Below are 25669 nucleotides of genomic sequence, written 5' to 3' on the forward strand. Positions count from 1 at the left end.
AGTTGTGGCAAGTGGGGGCCACTCTTCATCATGGTGCGCGGGCCTCTCACTGTAGCGGCCTCTCTTGTTGCGGAGCACAGGCTCCAGACGCGCAGGCTCAGCAATTGTGGCTCACGGGCGTAGTTGCTCCGCGGCATGTGGGATCCTCCCAGACCAGGGCTCGAACCCGTGTCCCCTGCATTGGCAGGCAGACTCTCAACCACTGCGCCACCAGGGAAGCCCGAGTATGAGTATTTAAGCTAGCAGAGACTAAAATATTTGTAATCTGGCCCTTTACAGAAGTTTGCTGATCCCAGTTCTAGGCCCAAGATCACCTCCTCTGGAAGCCTTCCCTGACCGCCTGAACTCGGAGAACTCCACAGAGGTGTGGGAATCCCCATGAGCCTCTGCTGAACCTGGCTTGTGTCCACAGGAGAGGCAGAACAGGGAGATGGGCAGGTGGACACTCACCGTGTAGTTGGGAGTCAGCCTCTTGATGTCATTCAGAGCCACGTCGATGCCCATCACTCCCAGGATCAGCTGGTTCTGGGAGCAGAGGCAGGGGGTCTGCAACAGGCTCAATTCCATGGGGGAGCCACCGTGCCCAACTGCCCATGCCCATGGCCTCAAGCTGCTCTCTCAAGCCGCTGCCCCTGTCCAGTTTAGAGGCCTGCCTATCCGCGCTCCATCCCAGACCTGTTTTGGGCATGCCCAGCTCTCCCCAGGCATGACTAGCCCTTCCCCAGCGGGGAACCTCACCTTCTTTTCCCCAGGGCCATCCTGCGTCAGGTTGAAAACAGGGAGGGTCCCTGTCACCACCAACCCCAGCCCCTGAAGGGAGAGGAGGAGGATGGGTCAGACCTCTGTGGCCAGCCATGCCCCGACCCTGAATGTTCAGAGCAAGGGTGTGGGGACAGGCCACCTCTCTTTCTCCTCTGTTTGGTTTACCACCATAAGGGGGCCCTCATGGGACCTGACCCTGTGGGCACATTCTGGGGGAAGGTCACCGGCCCCACCCCTTCCTTGCCCCGAGGCCTTACCAGTGCGTCCTCGTATACGTTGGTCCATTGAACCTGCTTGGCCTCCTTGCCCGCCAGCACCATGGGCCTGCCCAATACATCTAGATATTCCTGGGGAGGTGGTGGGGGCAGGGGTGGGGGGTCATGAGTCTGCCTCTCCCATTGTATCTTCCCTGTCCTGCCTCCCCATGTGTCAATTAGCCACCAGGGGGCGCTCTCATCACACAGCAGCCCATGGTTCCCACGACCCCGCGAAGCAAAGACAAGGGGCTGGGAGGAGGGGCGCCCCCACAGTCTCACCTGCGTGTTGATGCGAATGGCACCGATGGAAGGGATCTCAAAATAGTAACCTGTGAGGGAAGGGGAGGCAGAGGTGGGCCTGGGTGTTGCTTGGGATCCATGGCACAGGAGGCCCTGTACCCTGGGGTGTGTCTGCAGCCCTGACTGGTCTCTCAGGTTCCCTCTCTTTTTGGTGTCATTTCCTCTGAACTCATGTCCCTTTAGTGCTCCCTGCCATTACCCTGTGAATGGGACCAATGACATGGAAGGGGCTGTGAGTGTAGGGGTGTAAGGAAGCAGAACTGGGATGAAAGGAGGAGCCTGAGGCTCCCTCATTCTAGGATGGCAGTGACATCCAGAGTCCACCTGGAAGCCAGGCCCAATTGCATGGAGAGTTGGATTGACCAGAAAACAGATGCAGGAGCAGACAAGCTAGGGACAGATGACCAATGGACAGTCAGATAGGCAGAAAGATGCTGAGTCAGATGGACAAGTTAGCCACATAGAGAGATGACCAGTCACATGTACAGAAAGACAGACGCTGGATGAACAAGCATCTGGAAAGCTGGACATATGAAGGACACGTGGACAACCAACCCAATGGATTGGCAGGACACGGCAGGCAGGGCTTGTGGCAGTGACACCCGGACAAGGTACCTTTGTTGGTGCAGGCCATCCACTGCAGGGGCGTGACGTCGTAGTTGTGCTGCCCCACAGAGAAAGTGAACACGCGCACCTGTTTGGGGCTTGAGGTTACTGCCGTGGCTGCCAGAGGACAGCCCTCCCCTGTACCAGGCCAGGTCAGGGCAGCCCCCACCTGGGCTGAGCCTCACCGTCCGGTTGGGCCAATTGTACTTCTCAAAGACGTCCTGTACGCGGTCCTCACCGCCGTCCGTGAACATCATGATCATCTTATTGCAGTTGGCACGAGTGATGTTGGACTGGGCAGGAGTAGGTGTGGGGTCAGGCAGCTTTCAGCCCTTCCCCGGTCCACGGGTGGGTCTCCTTCCCCAGAATGGGCCTGGCCCTCTGGCTCCCCTACCCCACAGTAGATGGCGCTATCTGCCCAACCTGCCTGTTGGGTGCTAACAAGGCCATCTATCTTGATTTCCCTGGTGTCACCAAGCCTGGGCCCTTGCCTGTCCCTGGCCACCCGCTCGCCCACCCAGGGGGCTCACATTCTGCAGCTGATCGAAGGCATACTCAAAGCCGGCCTTGTAGCCTGTGGTGCCCTTGGCCACCATGCCCTGCACAGCTTCCTTGAACACCTTCTTGTTACGCACGTTGGCCTGAACCAGGTGTGTGAAGCATGACACAGGCTGTGCCTTTTCGTTGAACTGCAGGGACAGTGAGGGTGGTGAGTGGCCTCAGGCCGGCCCAGGCAGGCAGGGGTTGCATGGGGCAGGAGGGAGTGCCCGCCTACCGCCCTTGGCACTCACCGAGGCCACGTTCACATAGTCATCATCGGAGAGCGTGTCCAGCATCTCACAGACAGATGTCTTCATCAGCTTCAGGGTCAACCCGCTCACGCTGCCACTCCTGGGGGGTGGATCACGGAGGCGCCTGGTCGGCCTCAGGCGTTCTCCTGCTGCTCCCCCATGATGTTCCCCAGCAGCAGATTCTAGCCCCTAGCCCCGCCCCCACCCCACCCGCCAGCATCGCTCACTCACACATCCACGATGATGACCATGTCCTTGGGCGATGAGGCCCCCTGGATATACCTGCCCAGGAGAAGCCTCAGTTAGGGCCAGCCTCACTGAGACCTTGTGGGTTCTTCCTTCCTTCACCCACATACTGATTCAACATGTTTCTATTGAGCATCCATGGCATGGGTCAAACAGGGTTCTAGGCACTGAGGATACCACATTTAATAAAGCAGACAGTCCTTGCCCATGGCATGAGTGACCTGGTCCCCCAACACGTGAACAACCCCAAGGAGGGGCGAGCAGGTGATCCAGAGAGAGGCTAGGAGGCCTGTTCCATGGCCTCAGTGGCTTGTCATTTCCCCTGGCCCGGGCTGAGGAGCCAAGGGCAGGGTCATAGCTGCGTAGGGGATTGAACAGGTGGCAGAGGAGGAGGCCAGGGAGTACTGCAGGAGAGGCAGAGCAGAGGGTAGGGGTGCCTAGGGCTCAGATGGGTACAGCAGGGGCTGGCCAAACCCACAGAGGATACATCCACCATGGGGAACCCCCACTAGCCCAATCCCTCAGTCCCGAGGGGGTGGAGTGCCAGGCCGTGGACGGGGGGCAGAGGCAGCTGGGAGGCCTGCCTGGGTGATGGGATCCATTTTCCAGTGGCAACGATGTGTGAAATGAAAATTGGATAGAGCTGGCTGCGCCCTGCTTGGAGGCCTGGTTATTGGGAGGGAGGGGAGCAGGCGGGAGAGCTGAGAGGGTGTCCCTGCCCAGCCCCTGCTTGCTTGCTCACCAGGGTCTCCTTCGGACATCGTACAGGTCGATTTTCTTGGGGGCTCGCCATGGGGTGGCTGTGGGAGGAGAGGAGGTGACTGGGGACAGGCAGGGAAGGGCCTGGGGCTGGTAGCAGGCCTTGCAGCAGTGGCCAGGCCACCCCGCAACCAGCAAGGTGACCATCCCGCCCATGCACCCCAGGATGAGGGGGCCGGGAGATGGAGGAGGGTGGGGTGCTGAGTGGACTGGGGAGATGGGCTAGTGCTCACCTGGATAGTAGCGAGTGACTCCCGTGGCACTGCCGAAGACCTGCCACAGGAGTGTGGGGTCCTGCCTGCGGTTCTCGATGAACACATTCTCCAGGGCCTCCGTCCAGTTGAGCTCATTGAGGATGACGGTGGCTAGGGGGGAAGCAGGGGGCTGGGGTGGGAAGCGCTTCGGCTGTTCCCCCGCTGAGGCTCATCACAGCGACACCCATGCACGTGCCTCTCACTTAGAAAGCCTCACCTGCTCTCTGCCTACCCAGGTCTCCCTCACTTCCCAGGGCTCAGCTGGGACTGCACCAGCTCCTCCAGGAAGACATCCTCGTCCTCATCCCAAGAAACAGCTCAGCCTACCCTTCGGCCAGGCTCCACATGATCAGGCAGGGCAGCTGTGGCCTGTGGCCCCTGCGGAGGGGCCACCCAGGTCGCAGGGAGCTATGAGCCGGGATGCCCATCCAGCCTGCTGCCTGGAGCTTGCAGCTGGTCCCCTGTGAGCTCACCCACTCAGCATGCACTCCGGGCTGCAGCCACAAGAAAGCAATTAAGGGCTCGAGGATGGTGCTGGAATTATTCAGCTATTAAGGTACCTGATAAGCTGGAAGCCACTCAGCTCCATGATTAATCAACTGGGGCCAGGAGCAGGCAGGCGTGGGGGCGGGGGCTCTTGGAGGGGCACGGGCTGTGCCATGATCCTGCTGCAACACTGGCACGTGCACTTCCACACACACACACACAGCCTGCACTTGTATACTGCATGCAGGTATACAACAGGTGTACCTATGTCTAACCTCTGTGTTTCCAGCCGGATGTGTCATCCCCTCACCCCCAAACCTACCTGCCCAGCAGCCTCACTGCTGCCATGGGCACAGGGGCACACATGCTCATACCTACACACCACTCTGCCGTTACAGGAGGACACCAATGGGTCCTGCTTTCACAACCCCCCACCACAAGTTACCCCCCCTCCCCCTCCCTCAACCTCTGTGGCTGCACAGGTGTGACGCCCTGGCCAGACCCATCCCCCCACACACAGAGCGAGGCTTCTCTCAGATGGATGGACTCCATCCATCCGGCAACCCGGGCAGAGACTTGGGATGGCTTAAGCAGTATGCAGCCCCCTAACTCAGGACAGCCCTAAATCTGCCCAATGTGTGTGTGTGGCACATGTTCTCACATGCGCAGTGTACCTGTCTCTGCGTGTGGGACACTCAGAAAAAACAGCAGGAGTTGGATACCTGCTACTGCCAGGCCTCTGTATTGCACCCCCTCCCCTAGGGGCTATTTCTTCCTCCAACTTCTCCCACCTCCTTTCTTTCCGGGTGGAGCCCTGACACCATCACCTCTCCCCGAAGATCCACTCCCCAAACGGGAACCCGAGCATTTCTTCCAAAGGCTCTGCTCTTCTTTTCAGAGAAGAAACCCTTAGAGCAGATGAAGAGCTGTGATTTATTTTTTATTTTATTTTATTTTTTGGCTGCACTGCCTGGCATGCAGGAGCTTAATTCCCCAACCAGGGATCGAACCCGTGCCCCCTGCGGTGGAAGCGCAGAGCCCTAACCACTGGACTGCCAGGGAATTCCCAGAGTTGTGATTTAAAGATACAGATGCTCCAGGCTCGGCCCACAGCCTAGGGGGCGACAATATATTCTGGGCATTCTTCCCTCTGCTCTGTCTCTCCAGACTGGGGGGCCTCTGCTGTCTTGTCTGCTGTCTAGTCCTCCCCCTCTGCTCTCACTCCCTTCTCTCTGGCCCTGCAGCTTCCCTTAACTGACCATAATGTGAAAACAAAACACATTTCTAGCATTGGCTGTGCCTATTGAACAGTACGTTATGGTCCTGTTCCTAATTTAGAAACTTAGTGAGTTGTACAATTTCTATTTTTCTCTTTAAGGAAAAAATAAAGTCAGGCTCTCAAACGTTTCACACAGTACTGTCTGCCCTGGGAGAGTCTGCCTGGCAGGTCCCACCCCTCACTGGACCTCAGTTTCCCCATCTGCACATGAGAGGCTTAGAGCAGACAGACCATTCTGGGAGCCCCTCTAGCTGCTGCTGGCAGAGGGGTGTCCCTGACTCAGGTCAAGGGCCGAGAGGAGACCTGGCTGGGCTGTCCCTGCAGGTAGCCATGACCACATGTACGCTCACACATACACTGTGAGACACACCTGGAGAGGGCGTGCTGCTCAGCCCTGTGACCACACACACACACTCACGTGCCCACACCCTCAGATCACACTGAGCTTGGAAATGGGGACCATGCCCCCTCAGGCAGGCGATTACAGATTTAATTAAAAGTGACACAGTAAATAAAAAACATATAAAATGTAATTTGTGTGGGTAGCGAGGGGTGACTGGGGAGGGCGGTGTGGCTCCTGTTTTAATTAGCGTGCCTGCCTGTGATAGTGCCCCTCGACTGGCTCGGGCAGGTGGCCTGTGGGCGGCCCTTGGAGGGTGTGGGGGGCATCCGCCCTCACTCCTGCCTGAGGCTGCCCAGAAGGCCTGGCTGACCCTAAAGGTGGAGGGGCCTCCCTGAGAACCCTGGAGGATTCCCTGCTTTCTGAAGACCACGCAGAAGTTCTGGGACCTTTGCTTCAAGAACCTCCACCCAGTGGGCCCCTTGGATTCTGAGGCTACCCTGTAGGTGCCCATAGAATTGTGTCAGAAGCAAGAGACTCCGGGGCCTTAAATCCTGCAGCTAGAGTTCCCCATTCAGTGTTTGACTCTTGGCCTCTTCTCCCTACACCTCCCAAGTTCTTCAGGAAGTTCATCCTCTTGTCTGACTCAAATCCTTCTAGCTGTAGTGACCTGGTTTCCCCACTGTGCAAAGCTATACTGTCCCTGGAGCTTGGAATCTCAACCACCCTCTACTCAATCCCCCTGACCTCCATCTCCACCTCCCCCTGCTCACCAAGGAGAAGGAGGGAGGTGTTACAGGGTTGGTGTCTGTGAATGAGAAGTTGCTCCCTGTCCTGTGCCCATCTGATGTGGTAGCCCCTCAACCCTTCCTGCATGGGGCCAGGGAATGGGAGAGGGTAGGGAGGAGCTGCTCTGGGGACAGGTGGGGACTTGGCCCAGCACGTCGGGGGAAGAGTTGTGTGCATGCATTTGTGTGAGCACGTGTATACACATGGACAGGAGACCGTGCATGCATAGGGGTGAGAGGCTCGGTGTTTTGTGTCTTGCTGAGAGTTAGCGTAAGGCTGTGCCTGAGAGTGGCTTGATGCCTGCATGTGGGCGGGTCTGAGAGGTGAGCATGTGTGACCTTGGGTGTAGGGGGCTGAAGGTGGATGGGCACCTGGGACCTGGCGGTGCCCAGGCAGCGGGCCTAGCCCCCATGGTGGGTGGGGAGGGCTGCTCCCGATCACTCTGCACACTCACAGCCTTTGTAGATGTCCGTGGGGATCTGCACAGCCGTGTACGAATAGTTGACCTTGTTCTTGAAGTTTGAGTCCTCAATGAAGTCCAGCCGTAGGGTGCTGGCCTTGGACCCCCTTTCCACATCCTCACTCTCAGGGTTGTCCTGTGGAAAGGGACCCCCCAACCATGGCAGTGTCAGGGCTGGGAAATGGTGGAGTGGGGTTGGATAGAACTGCAGGCAGCGGGGCCAGAATCTAGGAGATAGGGGCATCTCAGAATCAGAGACTACTGCAGAGACAGAGAGATAGAGAGACACAGGGACAGAGAGACATGGGGTATGGACCCCTTGCCTGGGAGGCCCGTGACACCCACCTGCCCCACCCACCATCCCCACATTTGCTAAACCCAAATTCCAGAGCCAAGACCAAACCAAACCCTTCCTCACATCCTTGAAAAACAATTATCAGCAAAGGAGGCAAATCTTGGAGCTAGAGAGAAGGAGTGGGCTGCAGACCCCCTGCTCATATGGACTTGCCTTGTGTAATCACAGGGCGGCCTCAGCACTCCATCCCAGGAGCTTTGCAACATACACACCTCAACTCGGCCCCACCTATCCCCTGCATGGAGTTCCTTTGGCACCAGGGAGAGGTCCCTAGCCTCATCTGGGGGAGGGGCACCAACCCCTGCAGCAGGGTGGCTCTAGGGGCTGAGCTGGAGAGTGGGGAGTCCTGGGGAGAGCTGGACTAGGGTAGGGGCTAGCACTGATACCTGGTAACCTCCAGAAGGAGGGTCTGTGGTGCCTGCTAGCAGCAGGACTATAAAGGCCCCCGTTGACTTTCTAAAATGAGTCGCAGCCGTCTGACAGGTGCCAATTACAGCATCTCTCGGCCAGGCAGGCTGGGCATGCGCCGTGCGCCCCCCCGCCCACCACCACAGGCGGGCAGGAGTGGGTCTGCGACTATAGTGTTGATGCCGCAGCCAAAGTGGGGGGTGGGCAGGCACGGGTGCAGGTGTGCAAGGGGGAAGGGAAGATGGAGGTAGAGAGTGAAGGGGAAGACAGAGAGAGAAAAGCCAGATGGGGAGGCAAGGAGAGATGGAGAGCCAGGCGAGGTAGGCACAGAGCTGGGGGTCGGTCTTTGTGCCCTGGGAGGAGGGAGTGTAAGCAGCTGAACCAGCCACATGTTCCCTCACTGCCCCTCAACGCCCCTGTGACCACCTTCAGCACCAGGCTCAGCTCATTTCCTCTCCCCAGTGGATCTCACGTGACGGCCGACCCCACTGCTCACTGGGTCCTGGGCACACCCCTCGTGTTCCTGCCGCCAGGCTGTCTGTCTGGGGAAAGGGTGATCGTGCCTCCCCACCCAGCCAGCTGTGCTCTCCCCACCCAGGGAGTGCTCTGGGTGCACCCTCAGGCCTGGGGAATGAATTACTGCCTGGATGGTGGGTGCAGCTGGCTGGAGGGCCTGCAGCAAACAACCTTTTCATCTCTTCAAGATTGGATTTTGTAACAGCAAAATCCAAGCCATCTACTGCCCTGCCATTGCCCCTCACCCAGTGTGCCACCCCTCTGCCCACCTCGGCACACCCTAAGAGGACCCTCAGAAGCTCCTGGATGCTGGATAAAGCTGGGGCAGGCAGCTGCTGAGCATGGAGGCCAGAGCAGGGAGCCGGCCGCCTCTGAGGTATGAGCCACTCACGTTCTGCTGGGAGGAGGGGGAAGTGCGGGAGAAGAAAGCCCCCGAAATGTCAGCGGCATATGAAGGGCGCTGGAAAATTTAATCTCCCAACTTTCCCAACTAATGTGACATTTGGATTCTGTTCTGATAAGCTATCAGCTGGCGAACTTTTTCCTTCCTTCTTTCCCCCCTACCCCCACCTTCTGGCTGGTAATTTAAAAGTAAATGGTCTAGAAAGATCTCTAACTGTACCTCTGGCAAAGATTAAAAAAACAAAACAACATAACAGGCAGGAGAGTTGGGGAATGTGTGCGTGCTGATATTTATACCGGGGCTGGGAGGGCTGGGATTTTGACCTAACTGACCCTGGCCCAGCCCCACCCGGGGTGAATCTCCCTCCCTGTGCTGTCCCTAGCCCCCCAGCAGATGTCCAAGGGGCTGGGGGCAGGGAGTCAGTGATTTAGAGCCAGAGGCTGGGGGCTGGGAGCAGGGAGTCCAGGGAGGGGGCCGGGCACCAGACTGGCCAAGGAGACCCCTCAGTGTCACCCCGACGCCCAGGGGCTTTGTACGGTGGGCAACTGCAGTCTCCTGGTTTATATTTAATGCACTGATTGCTAAAATTACAGCCCGCTGCTGAGGGGGGTAAGGAATTAGATTCAGGGTCTAATTAAAGGTTTGTTCTTCATTTGAATTTCAGATTCCAGCTTTAATTTTAGCAACTTCTCTGGGAGCCACGGAGGCTCAGCCAAGGGGGAAGCACACCTGCTTTAGCCCACCCACCCCTCCTTCTCTGCGGCCCTGCCTGCCTGCCCTCCTGAAGGCTCACCAAGGCCAGCCTGGCACCACAGACCCTCTGCAGGAATCCCTTCCTGCCTGCCCACCTCTTGGTGCCATTGGATACCTCCTGCTCGCCCCAGGCAACCCCCCAGGCCAATAGGCCCAGGAGTGGGAGTCTAGCTGTTGGGTCTTCTGCACCAGCCAGCACAGGTGGGGCACCAGAGACTGAGTTGTGACACCTCTGTTTACAGAGGAAATAACCGGGTTCAACTACTTTTGCCTCAAAAGCAGGCAGATGAATTTGGGCCTTGACAGGTTCACCAAAACAGTCTGTTCCATGTGCCCTGCACCCTCAGACACTCTTGTCTCCTCTGTAGACCCCCTCACACCCCAAATGGTCACACTTTCATGGGAGTCCTCTGGTGACGGGGACTTCTCTCTGTCACAGGGCCGCCCAAGCAGACGTGAACCAGTCAGTGAGGCAGAAGAGCAGTGTAGCTCTGGGTTCTCCGGTCAGTCCCAGCACCACCACTTGCGGGGTGGTGACCCCTGATGAGTCAGAGCCCTCTCCTTCATCTGAAGAACAGGCACAGGGACTGGGCTGCCTCTACAGCTGGGGCGAGACTGACTTAGCCCAGGGCCTACACTGATCGTGGGGCCAGGCTGTGGGGTGGTCAGCACACGGAAGCCACTTTCCCCTCACCACAGGGAAGGGTACCTGCACTCACCTGAAACACACCTGCATCCCGGCCCCGCCTGCCTACCTCCAGGAAGCCCTCCCCACCTGCTCCCTCTCTCCCCTACTCTCGCAGCACTCAGCAGCCCTCTGTCCTCCCGATGCTAGCACCTGAACTGACCTAGGGGAGGAGGTCCAAGAGCCTCACCACCCTGCCCAGGGATGGGGCTGGGCCCGCCCCACACTGTACAGTGAAGCTGTGCCCCTTGGTGCCACAGAGACACAGCCCTGGAGGGGTCAGGGCCTCTAGGGAATTGTGGGAGGTGTAGGGCGGGGACCTGTGCAGCCACAACTCTGCAAGGCCAAGCTCAGAATGCTGCAGAGTGCTGAGTCCTAACACTCATTTTACAGCCAAGGCCATGAGGTCCCAGAGAGGGGGGTGTGGCTCTGGCAGCTCCCCATCCCTGCCAGCATGGGTGGGGGCACTTACCAGCTCAGCGTCGGCCTTGGCGTCATAGTACACGATGTCTTCCTCCTGGTGGGGAAGAGACGCCTCAACACTCATGGTCTCCTGAGGTGCGGCCAGGACCCCCAGCTCTAAGGCCTGGATTCCTCAGATTCCTCTGGGGCAGAGACTGCTCCCTTACCCATCCAGAGCTGCCATCCAGGGAGGGCTGGATGAGTCAGGCTGGATGCCCCACCCACACCCCAGCCAGACCGTCCTCAGGAGCTCTCACAGGCACCAGGAGGATGTGGTACCCCGGGTCGGTACCCCCGGGGCTCCCTGACTCTAGGATCAGGGTCTCTGCACTGCATCCCTGCTGGGAGGTAGGGTTAGAGCCAGCCTATCTGCAGAGACTCTGGCTGAGGCAGTACCAAGGGGGAATTGAGGAAGATGGAAAAATAGAGCCGAGTCTGGGAAAGAGTGAAATAATGACTCGACACTGCATCTTCCAATTTCTTCTATTAAAAAGCCTGCTCATTACGAGCATGTACTTATTAATTATCTGTGATTTGTTGTGAAATGCAAGGGGGTTTACACAACAGGAGCGGGAGAAAACAAAGCCCGGCCCCCGTGCCTGCCTCCCAGCCCTTGCCTGCCTTTGCTAGCACCGCGCGTCCTGGCTCGCCCGCCTGCCCGCCGCCTGGGTTCTCAGCCATCTGCACATCATAATCACCGGCCACCCCAGGGACCCGTAACACAAACGGGCTAATTTCATGTTTAATGATCTTTAATCAGAACTGAGCATGGCTGACAGCGGCTGCCAGAAGGTAAATCTGGTGCCATCAGGTGCCACCCGCTCAGGAGGGGCCACCCCACCCCTGCCTTGATAGGCCCTAAGGCCAGGACACAAGATAGGGCCACTGTCCGAGTCACCCTCCCCTGGTGCTCCTCAGCCCTGTTTTGCACAGCAAAACCCTGCAGCATGGCCCTGGCAGTCCCTTGTTCACTGGGAGCCTGTTTCTTTGTGGTCTGTAAATGGGGGTGATGACCAAGTGTGCTCCCAAGGGTCTGGCTGTAAAACAGCAAGCACAGAGCCAGCACTTACTCCATGGTGGGTCACCCCTTGCCTGGGCCTGGCTGGGCCCCATGTGCTGTGTGACCGCAGGGCTGCACTGTTCCCTCTCTGAGCTCAGGCTCCTCATGGAGGGAGGGACTTAGCCTTGGTGACTGTCCAGGTGCTGGGTCTGAGGCCATGGTTTGAGGTGGTTGGTACCGGGGCTAGTTGTGGGGAACAGTCAGGGGTTCTCTCCCACCAGAGGTCTGGGGGGTGCAGGCCACTGGCTGGACCTATAGGTATAGTCCAAGCATTCTGGAGCATTGACTATAGGCCTGGCGCCATGCCTGGGCAAGACCACACCTCCTGATGACTGAAAGACCGAAGTTTCAGTCCTGTGAAGTATCTGCTGTGTCTAGCTAGGCCTCACACACACTGCAGTACAGGGTTCTCTCAACAGCCCTATGACCCCATTATACAGGTGAGGAAGCTAAGGCAGGGATAAAAAAGGTGTTGCACCCTGGCTCCATTCTGCCTTCTCGACTCATCTCCAACCCCTCCCACACCTGCCCAACCACCAGTCCAGAGAGACTGGAGCTCAGGTGGGCCCGGGGTGGGGGTGAGGGCCAGGGCCCAGGCTCCAGGGTGCTCAGCCTTTCCCTGGGCCCAGCTCTGACCCAAGCGCGTAATGAAAGCTGACATTACATCAAACACAATAAGGAGTTTCAGTTGATGAAGATCATTCCTGAACACACAAACCTATTAAACCAAGGGGAAAAAAATATCAATTCAACACAGTCGCTGGCGAAAAGAAAATGTGATTTGTTATCTAAAAGGGGGTTATAAACACGGCTCTGATGCTCTTTCCCTCTGTAATGAAAATAGGCAGGCACAGTGGGAGGACTGCAGATTAGAACATAGGGCTTCACTCACCAACTTTTTAGGCAAACCTTCTGCAAGGGCGGGAAAGGGCATGGGTGATGGGTGGGGGTCGGTGGCTCTAGGCCTCCGGAGTGACCTTCACGGTGACCCTCCTCTGGGCTCCCCTCACAGACCATGCCTGGGTCCTGCCTGACCTGGGCTGTCCCTGGGGCACCTGGCATTCACTTGGGCCACCCCTCCAGCTACTCCAATGGCTCCCTTTGTCTCTTTGTCCTGCTGTTTCATGGACTCAGTGGAGGATGAGACGTTGATGGCATCAGTGACACAGGGGGAATGTATCACACAGAAGGATTCTAGCCCCCCCTTCAGACTGCAGGTGAGGCTCAGGAATCTGTATGCAGTCTTGGTGCCCCAGGGGCTCAGATACATGTGGGCAGGACTCCTCCCTACCTCTCCCATCTTGAGAGGGCCCATGTCCCTTCCTTGGTAGAGAGTGGCATTAGCTATGGATGGTGGCGGGCAAGGTCACATGTGTGAAAGTACAGTGTAAACCCAGCTGTGGTCGCTATGTTTGATATGATGTGGAGCTGGGGACAGGGCAGGATGGGACCATTAGGGTCTGGTAGGAGGGTCCCTGGAAAGGCCTCTGTGTCTGCTTTGGGCTGCAGGTGCCCAGTGTCCACCACTAGTGCCCTGTCTCTGGGACACAACAAGGAGGTGGTACCACCTAGTGATTATGTGCAGGGGACTTGGCAAAGGGTCCTGGCCTCAAATCCTGACCTGAACATGTGAGCTCTGGGATTCTGAGCAGTGAGTGAAGACCGAGGCTGAAGCCTCACAAGTCCCTGTGGCCCCATGAGGACTCCTGGAGGTCACCTCCATCTCACCGATGAGGCAAGGGTGCCTGTTAAACCCTTCAGCCTCAGTAAGGCTTTACCTCAGGGTTTTGATTTTCCACTTGTAAAATCAGGATGATGCTAGGAGGACAGGGAGTGAGGCCTCTCCAGGGGTTCGGGCCAACCCAACCCATGAGTGGCCCCCTTAAGCTTGTAACTTCACAGGCCTGGGAGGGGCCTGAATGTGGAAGAAACCCTCTGGTTGGGGTGAAACGTGTGTCCTTAATGTCCAGGGTACACACCTCTGACACCCCCTCCATTACGTGGTATTTTAGGGGCCATTTTGCACAAACTGGGCAGGGAGTGGGGGGAATCACCCCCTCTGAACTCACACACATGCCTCCCCCCAAAGTGGATTTCTGTGCATACACGACACATGAGGAGTGGGGCTAGGGGGCCCACACGGCCCTTGTATAGATGACACACACAGTCTCCTTAGCTGGAGCTGAGCCCAAGAGAGAGCATGAGGGATGCTGGCAGGTGGGCAGCAGGGTGAGGAAGTGAGAGTGGGGTGAGCATGGGGAATAGCAGTTGGCATCTACGTTTGGTGCCATGGAAGGAGGCTGCTGTGGCTTGGTCAGACCTGATTGCTTGCTGCTTGCTCACCAGGCCCCTGTGCAGGACCCAGGCAGCTACCCGGCTGCACCAGTGAGGACGCTTGGCCTTCCTGCCCTGGCTCACTGCCAGCTCAGCTCAGCCAAGAGGACGGTTTTCTGAGAGAGCCGTCTGTCACCGGCTTGGCAGAGAGGCAGGCAGCAGGCCCTGTGGCTGGGGCAGACCTCAGGCCGGGGGAGCCACCTGTCCTGTCCAGCCGGCACCTTGGCCTGGCCCAGCCTTCGCAGCCTTCTCTTTAGGTTCCCAGGCAGAGCTATGTCTCCTGTTAGACTCCCAGGGCAGCGCTTTGTCTCCTGCAGGCTCTGGGGCTGGCACTGAGGCCCTGGAACCAATGGCCTCTCCTGCCTCCCCGACCCATGCCCTGGCCCAGTTCCTCCTTGGTAGCCGTCTAGATAGCAGATAATACTGGCACAGTGAGGTGCTGGCACCAGGCACAGTGTCCGGCAGGCGGGCCATCTTCATCCACCCTAAGTGTTATGGGCACCAAAGCACCTGCTGCCTGTCTACAGCGGCCATGGGAGGTGCTGCCTGCTAACAAGGGCCATGGTGACCAAGGGCTGCAGCCAGGGCTGTGGCTACAGGTTCCCTACCCTTGCCATGGCAAGGAGTGTGAGGTCATGACCTGGGACTAGGGAGAGGAGCATGGCTTCACATCCAGATATTTTCCCCTCACTCTCTTGTCTCTCTTGACCTTGCAGACTCCAGGATCCCCCAAGTCCCTGGGCTGGTGTCAATGGTGTGACTGTGTGTGTGTGTGTGTGTATGTATGTTTGTGTGTATGTGTGTATACCATTGCCCGTTTCTCAGAGGTCTGCATGCAAACCTACTGTGTGCTATTGACACAGGCAGGGCCACACCCTACTGATCATGCAGTGGATTCCAGTCTGGCCCCATGGGTCAAGGGTTTCCTCTGTGCCCAGAACTGCTGACTGCCATCCTCCCCACCTCAGAGGTAAGAAGACTGAGGCCCTGGTCACTCTGTCCACAGGGCACCTGGCTGGGCACATGGACAGGTGATGGGCAGCACTGAGTCAGGCTCAACTGCTTCTGGCCAAGAGGAGCCAGATGGGGCAGACAGATGAGCCCACTGGGCCACTGGCCTGGGGGAGCCTGCACTGGGAACCATCTGTGATGGGGCACCAAAGGTGGGTGCTGTGGGCAGTGGGGGCTAATCCTAGAGTTGTGGCCAGAAAGAGGAGCTCTAGGGAGTTAACTGGAGTGGAAGGTGTTGCCCTTCTGAAGGAGGTAAGGGCATTCCTAAGAAGGCCTGGCTTGTGTAAAGGGCCTGAGTTTGCCACTGGGTGTGCTCCTGAATGCTGGGAAGGAACATGACTCCTTATTGGTCACCTCCTGAACGTTGCTGGGAAGGACATAGTTTCAAGGGTGGGTGGTATGCCTTCAAGGGACAAAACACCATCCTTTCTGCAGCCTGAAGTCCCCATATCCCCCCTGGCATGGACAGTCTGCACCCTGGCAGCTCTCCCTGGCAGCCCAGGCAGGGCTGGCTGGCAAGTCAGCTAATGGGCCCATCATTAGCACTGATGACTTTTAGCCCGGCAGCTGGGCAGCTCAGCGCTCCTGGGGAAGAGAAGGGCCCTGACCTTGCAGCTGGAAAGGAGGGGACGCCTACAGCTCCACCCTGCCCAAGATACCTGTGGGACAGACAAACAGGTAGACTAATGGACTGGTGGGGGTGGGCAACGAGCATCAGGCAAACAAGGCTGGGCCCAGCTGGCCCTGTGGTCACACCCATAGCTGGGGGCATCTCAGGTCAAGCCAGGGGGATGGGGCCAGCAGAGCCCTCTCCTGCCTTAGGACAGACGCACCCAGAGCCTATGGGCTGGTGTGGCCAGAGATGCACCCATACCATCACCAACTTGCACCTACATGGCCTGATGTGTGGACCGACCCTTTCACACATCACACCTGAGCTGACAGATAGCCCCCAACACCACCTGGTCATTTGCCAAATGGGGAAACTGAAGCCCAGAGAGGGGTGAGCCCTTGCTGGGTCCCGCAGGGACTGTGACCCAGTGTGCAGGGAGTGGGTCCTCAAGTAGCACCGTCTCAGCATCCCCTGGACACCCTGAGACCTGGGCCTTCCTTCCCGCTAGGCCCCCGTGGTGCCCACTCTGGCCTGCAATAAGCCGTTTCTGTCTTGGAGTAGCTGAAAATCAGGGGTCAGGGGTCCAATAGGATGATCCTTGGAAATCCTGGGCTTTCTGCAGAGTCAGGAAGAAAAAACAGGTTTGGGGCCGAGGCAGCCTCTTCGTCTTCCTGTTTGGGGCCTACACTGGGAGGGAGAGAAAGCCAGGCCGAGGGCTTTCATTCCCTTAGTTCCTGATTCCTTCATTCCCTCTCCTGTGCCTGCTCTGCTCGTCTGTCCTGGGTGGGGAGGGGAGGAAGCAGGTATGTCAGAAACAAAAGAAGGGACAGAGCAGGAGCCAAGGGTTCTGGATGCCCAGAAGGTGGAGGGGCTGATGGGCTGGGGAGCAGAAGCAGCCTCACTGGGAAGAGGCAAGACAAGCTGGGCTTTCAAAAGGAGGAACGGAGGGCATTCTGGGTGGAGAGATCAAGAATGGGTCTGGAGTGAGGTGTTCGGTGTGGCTGGAGCACAGGGGGAGGGGAGGGAGGAGGCAGGTTGACGAGAGAGGCAGGGACAGCCAGATCCTGGGGCCTCGAGCGCAGGCTCAGGCTGGGCGTTGCAGGGAGTCGCCAGGGTGAGGTTATCTGCAGGTGGGGGCACATCCAAGTGGCCAGGGAGTGCAAATGGAGGCTGCTGTGTGTATTTCTGATCAAGAGGCTCAGGAGGCACAGTGGCCCAGGGATGGGTTTGTAGTGCTGGAATGGGGAGCGAGAAAAAGCCCAGCCCCCAGCTCCCAGGGAGGGAGGATCTGTCCAGGGAGTCATTAGTTCGTTAATGTGTTCACTGTAAACAAACATCTGTTACTCACAACCCCATGTGAGCTCCCTGAGGGCAGCACCCAGCACCCACCAGGCAGCAAAGGAAGAGTGCTATGGTGTGCGCTCAGGGTGGCCTGGGGGGATGGGGACTGGGGAGAAGGAACAGGTTTAGGGGGCATGCACCCCCTGGCACCTGACGGCCCAGCTGTGAGACTCTGCCCCCAACAGGTGACCTCAGGTAGGTCTAACCACTCTGTGCCTCAGGGTTCTCATCAGTTAAGTAGTGATAATAATCCCTCCTGCCTCCTAGAGGTGCCAGGCTCAGAGCTGGAGTGAGTCAAGGCCTCCCCCCTCCCCCTTATTGGCCCCTGGGTCCTAGGGGGCAGCTCTTGGTGCCTCTTCCTGCATTTAGCACAGAGACCACTGGGAGGCGTGGCCCACATGCCTGAGCGGCTGTGGAGGACACAGCGAGCCCTGCCAACTGGTCTGGTCCCCGAGGGTTCCGTCATCCTTGGCATCGGGGGTTTCCTGAGTCTGGGAGGAACGCTGCCTCAGTCTCTCTTCTGGTTTACTGTTATCCTCTGACAGGAAAGGTGCAGGTGTGTCCAGTCTTGTCCAAATCAAACACAAGCTGCCTGAATATGTGAGCCACCTGGGTGTGAGGCTGGGGGTCAATGAGGCTTTCCTTCCCTCCTCCACATTCTGGGCCCTTCTGTCCTCAAAAAGAGTCCTGCTCCCAGCTTCTCACGCCTCCACTTGCTCCGCACCTGAGCCCCTTCTGAGCTTTGCTGGCGGAAGGAGAGGATTTAGTGGCTGTGACAGCCTGGTCCCCGATCCCAGCCTGGCAGCCTTCTGGAAGACAGGCTGCTGCTCGGGGAAGTCTGGGAAGGGGATAGGGTCCCTTTCCCCCAGCATCTCTTCCAGGTCAGTGTATTAAAGCCTGGGAAGTCCTGGAGTCAAGAGGCCTCTCTGCCCCAGGGGCTGTCCAAGGAGCCTGTGCACCTCCTTAACCACCAAGGGGACGCCAACTTTGGGGAGCATCACTTCAGAGCAGCCTATCTGTTCATGGGGGACTCCATAGCTCCTCTGGGAGCTGGGAGTGGAATGAGAGGTTCATATCTGCACCCTGTGTCCCAGCACCAAGGGGAGCCTCAGGGCTTCCCTGGTGGCGCAGTGGTTGAGAATCTGCCTGCCAATGCAGGGGACACGGGTTCGAGCCCTGCTCTGGGAAGATCCCACATGCCGCGGAGCAGCTGGGCCCGTGAGCCACAACTACTGAGCCTGCGCGTCTGGAGCCTGTGCTCCGCAACAAGAGAGGCCGCAATAGTGAGAGGCCCGCGCACCGCGATGAAGAGTGGCCCCCACTCGCCGCAACTAGAGAAAGCCCTTGCACAGAAATGAAGACCCAACACAGCCAAAAATAAATAAATAAATAAATAAATTTAAAAAAAAAGGGAGGGAGCCTCAAATGTTTGCTGAACATTGGGCAAAGGTTCCCGGCTCCACCCCACAGAGCCCTTGGTGCCCTTCCAGTGGGTCTGGGCAGCCTCCCTTTCCCTCCTCCCCTGCATGCACATCCACCCTTGCTGCAGGTGGGCAGGGCCTAGGGGCTGGGGAGGGCACTGCAGTTCTTACCTTGATGTTGTCCTGCCAGCGGTGGGCTTTCTGGAAGTTCTCTGCAGCATCAGCCAATCTCTGAGGAACAGAGCACAGGGAGGTCAGAGACTGAGGAAGGTCTGTGCCCAGCCCAAAGCCTTTTCCATCCCCAGCAGTCCCTGGGGCCAGGCTGGCTCAGGGACTCCCTGGATATTGTGCCAGACTCCCAGAGATTCCTTGGCCCCAGACATTCTCCAGCTTGCTGTGTGGGCCCTTCCCCCATCCACATCGGGCTCCCACAGGAAAGGTGAAGCCTGCACAGACCTGAGTGGCATCTCCACGGGACTCCCTGGACTTCAGCTCAGCCACATTTCCTGCCCACAGGAAGGCAGGGGGACCCCTGAGGCATATTAAGACCCAGGCCCTGGAGCCAAGCCCACTGACACTCTCTACTAGCTACAAACCAGTGTCACCCCAGCGTCAAGAGGAAGGCCTTCCCCAGCCAAAGATGAAATGCCGCAAGTGACAGAGTGCCTCACTGATGCACCTTTGCCCCCAGCTTGCTCAGGGCCCAGAAGGAGGTGCCCACAGCCCACCTCTGCCTACCCAGGCCTGTCCCCACTGTCCCTGTCCTGGCTTCCTGAGCCCCCTCCCAGCAGGGCTCTCTAAGCCTTTTGTCCGCACAAGCCTGGTCCATCCTTTGGTGCTGGTTCCTGTGGCCTCCTCCACTCAGGCCTCTGTGCCTGTGAGCACAGCTGCGTCTGTCCATCCCACACCTTGTTACCCAATACACCTAGTGCCGGACTGTGCTGATGTGTGGAGATATGGCAGAGCCAGCCCTGCCCTCGCACAGTTCAGAGGAGAAAACAGACACATAACCAGGCAGAACAACTAGGGCAGGAGTAGCTGAGGTGCTTCTGGGAAGCTCAGCATTGTGGGAACTTGGGAGGTCAGGGAAGGCTTCCTGGAGGAGGTGCTGGAAACTTGCTACCCTTGGGGCCGGAATCCTGACCCAGAGAGTCTTACTTTGTGCCTCCGTGGATCCTGTCCCTTTAGGAAGTCTTTTTTTAAAAATTAATTAATTAATTAATATTTATTTTTGGCTGCGTTGGGTCTTCGTTGCTGCGTGCGGGCTTTCTCTAGTTGCGGCGAGCGGGGGCTACTCTTTGTTGCAGTGCGTGGGCTTCTCATCGCGGTGGCTTCTCTTGTTGCGGAGCACAGGCTCTAGATGCGAGGGCTTCAGTAGTTGTGACACGCAGGCTCAGTAGTTGTGGCTTGAGGGCTCTAGAGCACAGGCTCAGTAGTTGCGGTGCACGGGCTTAGTTGCTCCGCAGAATGTGGGATCTTCCCGGACCAGGGCTCAAACCCTTGTCCCCTGCATTGGCAGGCGGATTCTTAACCACTGCTCCACCAGGGAAGTCCCCCTTTAGGAAGTCTTGAGGCTCCTGAGGACAGGACTGAGCCTGGCCCTCTAGGGCCTCCTGCAGAGCTGAGTGCAGTGAAGTCCTGTTCATCACAATGATGACTGTCACCCTGAACTGATCATCTACTGCATCCAAGCCCTCCCCCAGGCCAGCGACACATCACGTGTACCTGTCACCATTCACAACGTGCTTGCCGTGTCCTCCTCAGATGAGGGTACCCGGCACAGAGATGGTGAGCAGCCTGCCTAAGGTCACAGAGGGGCTCTGGGTTGGGCTGGGGCCCTCACCACTGAATTTGCCTTGCCCAGCCCATGACCAAGGTCCAAAGGTATGCTCCACAGGGCCCACCATGCCCAGGGAGGAACAGAGTAGCTCTTGGTGTGGAAGGGGCTCTGGTCCCCAACTCCCCGCCCTATTTGACCCCATGAGTGGAGCAGTAGGGTCCTGCCTTCTGGCCTCCAGCCCCTACTCAGAGGGCCCTGCCCCCTTGGTATTCAAGACAAGCACTCCCATCCATCAGTCCAGGCCTGATGGCTTGTGGGCCCAAGAGGGGAGATTCTAAAATAAAGCCTGGCAGCTGCCCATTGGGGGAAATGGGAGACCAGCTTTTCCTCCCTTCTAGCATGGAACAGTGTGGTGGGGGCCTGGTGGGACTCCCTGTAGATCCGCAGCCTCCACTCGCTGGGCAGGATGCCACCTCTGGCTGTTAGAAGGGCTGTCCAGAGCTATCCCAACTCCCGCTGGGCCTGGCTCCCCCTCCTCCTCAAGGCAAAAGCACTGAATGCTTCCCAGCACTGAATGCTGGGAAGGCTATGAGGCTGGGGGACCTGGAGGCAGGGTGGGAAAGTCAAACTCCTCACTTCACATTGCTGAGACCCTCCTGCCACCCCCACCTGTCTTTTTTGCAGGTTTTGTCCTCTGCTCACCTGTTACTGCAGTGACTGCTTGGGTGGGCCCCACCCGGGTGGGCCCCACCCCCATAATCCAGCTTCAGGAACCATAGGCCTCTCTTCTCCCAGATGGCTCCCAGGTCTTGCCTCCAATCCTGGCCCCTCCTGAGCTCCTGGATACCTTTCCGGGGTAACCCTTAGGCCCACCGGAGTTTACAACACCCCCTCTTAGAATAAGCCCCTCCACCCTGTGACCACTGCCCCTACATCCCACCCTTAACGCTATTCACACCACCTTACTGATCATTCCCAGCCCAGGCTCCTGCGTCCTCTCTTGCTCTTCGTCATCCTTCTCCACACAGCAGCTGGAGCCTTCAGAATGTGGATCTGAGCACATGGCCATTCCCATCCTCCCCAAACCCCTAAACCTTTGGCAGCTCCCTATGGCTCTGCATAGAAAAGGCAAAGCTTTCTTAAGGCCTCAGGAGCCCCCCTGTGCCCAACTCCTGCCCCTCCCTTTCCATCCTGGGTCCTCCTCTCAGCCTAAAGCACAAACACCCCCACCCGAGCCCGACCCCCTGATGGATCCTGATTCACAAGCTGGCAGTGCCCTACTGCAGAGGACGTTACTGTGTGACACACATGGTTAACAACACTTGTCACTCCTGTTAACAGAGCACTGACCATGCGAGCTCGGCACCAGGCCTGGAATGGAGTGTGGGAGCCCAGGGAACATCCCCTGGGGCTGCATCTTGAGGGGTGAGCCTCAGGCAGTCACTGCATACCCCTTTTCCTTGCCCAGTGGCCTATCACCTTCCCAGGGACCCCAGACCCTTCTCAGAGTGGGCCTGGAGCCATTGCCACTTCATGGACGATGAGGCTGGGACACATGTGGGAACAACTGGATCAGGTCCCTTGCCACAGAAAAGCCACACGGTTGATAGGGTTGCAAACACCAAACTGACACTAGCTGAAGTCTCCAAACTGGGCCATGGCCTTGAGGAGCTGTCCTCTCCAGCCCCTACCTCCCCCGCTGGCCAGCGGATGCTGGCTCCTTCACCTTTCAGGACTTAGGTCTGACCCTGGGATTCACAGGCCTCAGGAACACGGGGGCTGATGGCCCCTCAGGCTCGCTAGCCTAGTGGCCAAGGTGAGGGAGACCAGGGAGGGAGTGCCCCAGCCCCCAGCCTCCTTGAACTCATGGAGTCCCACGGGCTCAAAGGCCCGGGTCAGCCTGCTGACTCGTGAATAACGGAGTTGCAATAGCCACAGCGAAAGGATTACTTTTAATCCTCAGTAATGATCAAGCCATTATTATTTTTTCAGTGTTACAGATCAATCAGTCCGTCCCCGGGCACTGGACGTGTGGAAACTGCTAAATCCACAGGCCTGGTGGTGCGGGAGGAAGGGCTGAGGCAGCTGAACGGGGGATGGATGGGGCAGGCTGTGGCTGCACGCGGTCCCTCAGGCCTGAGGGTGAGAGGGCAGAGGATGGGAATACACATGGCACGCACGAGGGGCCCCAGGTGGGGATCAGAGCTTGGACCCTGGAGCCTTGGGTTCAGACCCCAGCTTCCCCCTCCAGCTCTCAATTTCCTGCCTATAAATTAGAAGTAGTAACCTTACCCACGCAGAGGGTAGTTAGGTTCTTGGGCAGCCCCCTTGCTCCAACTGCCAGTAGCTGCCCATAAACCCCAGTCCCCTGGCGTTTCACTTGCCGGCTCTAAGCACACAAGCCTCTTGCCCACCTCTGGGCCTTCCTGTCATCCACTCTTTCTGCTTGGGATGTGCTCCCCATCATCTCAGTCAGTCCTATCAGACTGTCACCTCTTCTGGAAGCCTCCTTTTGCCCTTGTCCTGTCCATGGGCTCCCCTCCCCTCTGCCAGGCACTCAGACTTGTGCTCCTGTCTTCGCAGAGCCCACAACAGTCAGGCCTGCTCGGGGCTGGCTGGGAGACTGCTCACAGCCCTGCCTCTGCCTCTGCCCTGCCCCGAGGTTCATCCTCCTTGCGCTTCCCTCCCACCTTCCCCCAAGTCCTCCTGATGGCCTGGGGGAGACAGGATGGGGAAGGACACTAAGATCCAGAAGTAAAGGGAGAACCTACAAAGACTCCCAGCAGGGCAGAGGCCGCGGTGGGAACATGGCTCGCTTCATCTCAGGGCTCCTGCCTGTCTGGGGAAGATGTGCTCTGTTCCCATCCCTGACCCTGAATACCTGTTCCCTGGGACCAGCTCCCTGCTCGGGCTCTGGGCTCTGCTCTCAGAGCCACCTGCAGTCTCTGGCTCTCCTGCTACCAGGCCCCTGCACATTCTGCTCCCTCCTTGTGCACTCTTGCCCAGACTCCTCCAGCCTGTTTCACTCCCTCACCCTTGAGGCGTTAGCTTAGACCCCATTCTCCTCCTAACCACTCCCTGACCCATGCCAGGCTCCCATCTCTCCCCATCATGGAACTTAGAGAACCCTCTGCTTTTCCCCTTGAGCTGAGCTTGTTGGGCACTGTATCCGGCAGCTGTCAAGTTTACAGTAACCTGGTCCCTGGCACGTAGTAGGTACACAATGAACATCTGATAAATCAAAGTCAGAATGTCTCTGAACCTGGGTAAAGGCTTGAGTCTGGACCTGCCTGGTCAGCTGTGTGACCCTGGGTGGGTGGTTTAACCTCTCTGAGACTCTTTTTCTTCATCACATCCTGGAGGATGAGGGCTGCCTATGAAGGTGATGCTACTACGAAGTTGCTGATGGTGGCTTGCCTGGCCTGCGATGTCGCCATCATGGCCAAGGCGTTGGAGGGAACTGTGGTGGGACTGCTGAGCAGGGCTGCTCACGGCTAAGTCAATTACGATAACAGCGGGTATTTCAGAGGCAATTATCAGAGAGTTTCACTTAACAATCAATTTCCCTCAGCTCCGGAAACTGTTCTTACGGGAAAGGGCAAGAAAGAGGAGGACTGGGCTGTGGACAAAGCTCCCCTGGGGGAGCAGCCCCCTCTACAGACACCTTTGGATTTCACTAAGTTCAAAGTCTCTCAATTGCTCTGGAGCTGAGATAGACCATGACCTAAGATAAGGGACCTGAGGCCATGGTGGCTGCCCCTCAGAGGTCAACACCTGGAGGATAAGGCGCCCCTGGAGGAGCGGGGCTTGGGCCTGGCGGGTTGGAGCCCTCAGGCTTCTCCACTCAATCCTCTTTGAGGTCCCACTCCTCCCCCCAGGTTGGTGACCCCACTTCTCCTTGGCCTCCTCCCCTCATCCCCCTCACCTGGAGCCCCTCCCCCCCCCAGCCTGAAAGGGTCTGGGGAGTAACTGCCCATCAAAAAGGATTTGTTTTGTGCAGCCCAGAGGGAAAGATTGAATGAGTTTTTTGGTCTTAATTGGTTATAGCTACTTTCTCTTCCAAGAGGTTAGGAGAGGCTTAGGATAAAAGGCCCTGAACCCATGGGGCACAGGATATTGAGATATGTGCCAATGGGGGCTGAGCCTGGCAGAAGCTGTGATAGGGGCTCTGAGGTAGAGGTTGGGGGCAGCAAGCCCAGAGTAAAGTCCCAGCACCAAGTAGGTGCCCCAAGAACACTGCCAGAGGGTTGCAAAGAAGGCAATGATGACAGGATGATACCAGACACTGCCCCTGTAATTACCCTGAGCTGACTGGTGCAGTTAATCCAACGGCAGGTGGAAGACTGTACTTCTTCCTCACCCTCCCCACCCCACCCCTAGCAAGACACCTGAGAGGTGGATTCTTTTGTTCCCCGTTCTGTAAGGGGACTGAGCATTAGTGCCACTGCCCCAGGCCCCTGGTGAGAAAGTGGTGGAGGGGGCATCAGTAGGTCTACCAGCAGTGTTGGATGCCGAATGTCCCAGGGAAGGATCAGGTCTGGCCAGGTGGGGCGTGGCTGGTTGGGCTCAGGTGTTCCTTACCTGCTTCCCAGAGTGGTTCCTTTGCCCTTTCCCCAGGAGAGGGGATCAGTAACTGGACTCTCAGATGCTGCTCTGAGCCCATCCCCCCAATCCTTGGTGTCACTGGACCCAGACCCTGGGAAGGGGTAAGCACCAGGGCGCCCAGAAGCCCCTGCCCAGCACAGCACTGCCGCCACTGCCACCCTGCTTCCCTCCTCACCTGTGGGCCCTGTATTAACTCTGTATTGTGTACTGATAGATACTAAATGCAGATTTCCAATTTTCAGAGCTGTTATGGTCTAATGAGTAAATAATATACATATTTAAAACTGTCTAAAAAACATATCTGCATAATCAAAATATCTGCATAATAATGAAGCAAGATGCAGTTCAGCAAGGAGGGCACTGGAGCCCCAGGGCTGACAATAGGGCAAGATGCACAGGCAAGTGAGGAGTCCTGGCCCTGTGGGTCCATTCTTCCTGCCACCTCAGCCTGAATGGGTGTTTGTCTGTCTGTCTACTGCCTTCTTCAAGCAGGTACACCCATAGTCAGGGACCAGGAGAATCCTAACTTGGCCCTGTTCTTGCACAACTTGTGCCTGGGGAAGGCGCATGTGTGGGCAGACAGTGCCTGCTAT

The 25669-nt window shown here is 57.7% G+C and overlaps 1 protein-coding gene across 7 annotated transcripts in view; it reads right to left on the reverse strand.

Annotated features, from left to right (window-relative positions):
- The window catches only part of CACNA2D2 (calcium voltage-gated channel auxiliary subunit alpha2delta 2), a 139107-nt gene that overhangs the window by 14084 nt on the left and 99354 nt on the right, over nt 1-25669 (reverse strand). For 6 of the 7 annotated variants that reach the window (XM_082413117.1, XM_082413114.1, XM_082413116.1 and 3 more), the window contains exons 4-17: nt 18863-18922; nt 10922-10966; nt 7324-7465; nt 3955-4086; nt 3705-3762; nt 2948-2998; nt 2717-2816; nt 2456-2614; nt 2111-2218; nt 1935-2013; nt 1299-1348; nt 1020-1109; nt 739-810; nt 451-525 (exon numbers count right to left, since the gene is read on the reverse strand). In XM_082413117.1, coding sequence (XP_082269243.1) covers nt 451-525; nt 739-810; nt 1020-1109; nt 1299-1348; nt 1935-2013; nt 2111-2218; nt 2456-2614; nt 2717-2816; nt 2948-2998; nt 3705-3762; nt 3955-4086; nt 7324-7465; nt 10922-10966; nt 18863-18922 — 1221 coding nt within the window. The remainder of the gene's footprint in view (nt 1-450; nt 526-738; nt 811-1019; nt 1110-1298; nt 1349-1934; nt 2014-2110; nt 2219-2455; nt 2615-2716; nt 2817-2947; nt 2999-3704; nt 3763-3954; nt 4087-7323; nt 7466-10921; nt 10967-18862; nt 18923-25669) is intronic. The other variant, XM_082413115.1, reaches the window with a different exon arrangement.

This window comes from Balaenoptera physalus, assembly GCF_965194825.1.
Source record: "Balaenoptera physalus genome assembly, chromosome: 11".
In the NCBI taxonomy this organism is placed as follows: Eukaryota; Metazoa; Chordata; class Mammalia; order Artiodactyla; family Balaenopteridae; genus Balaenoptera; species Balaenoptera physalus.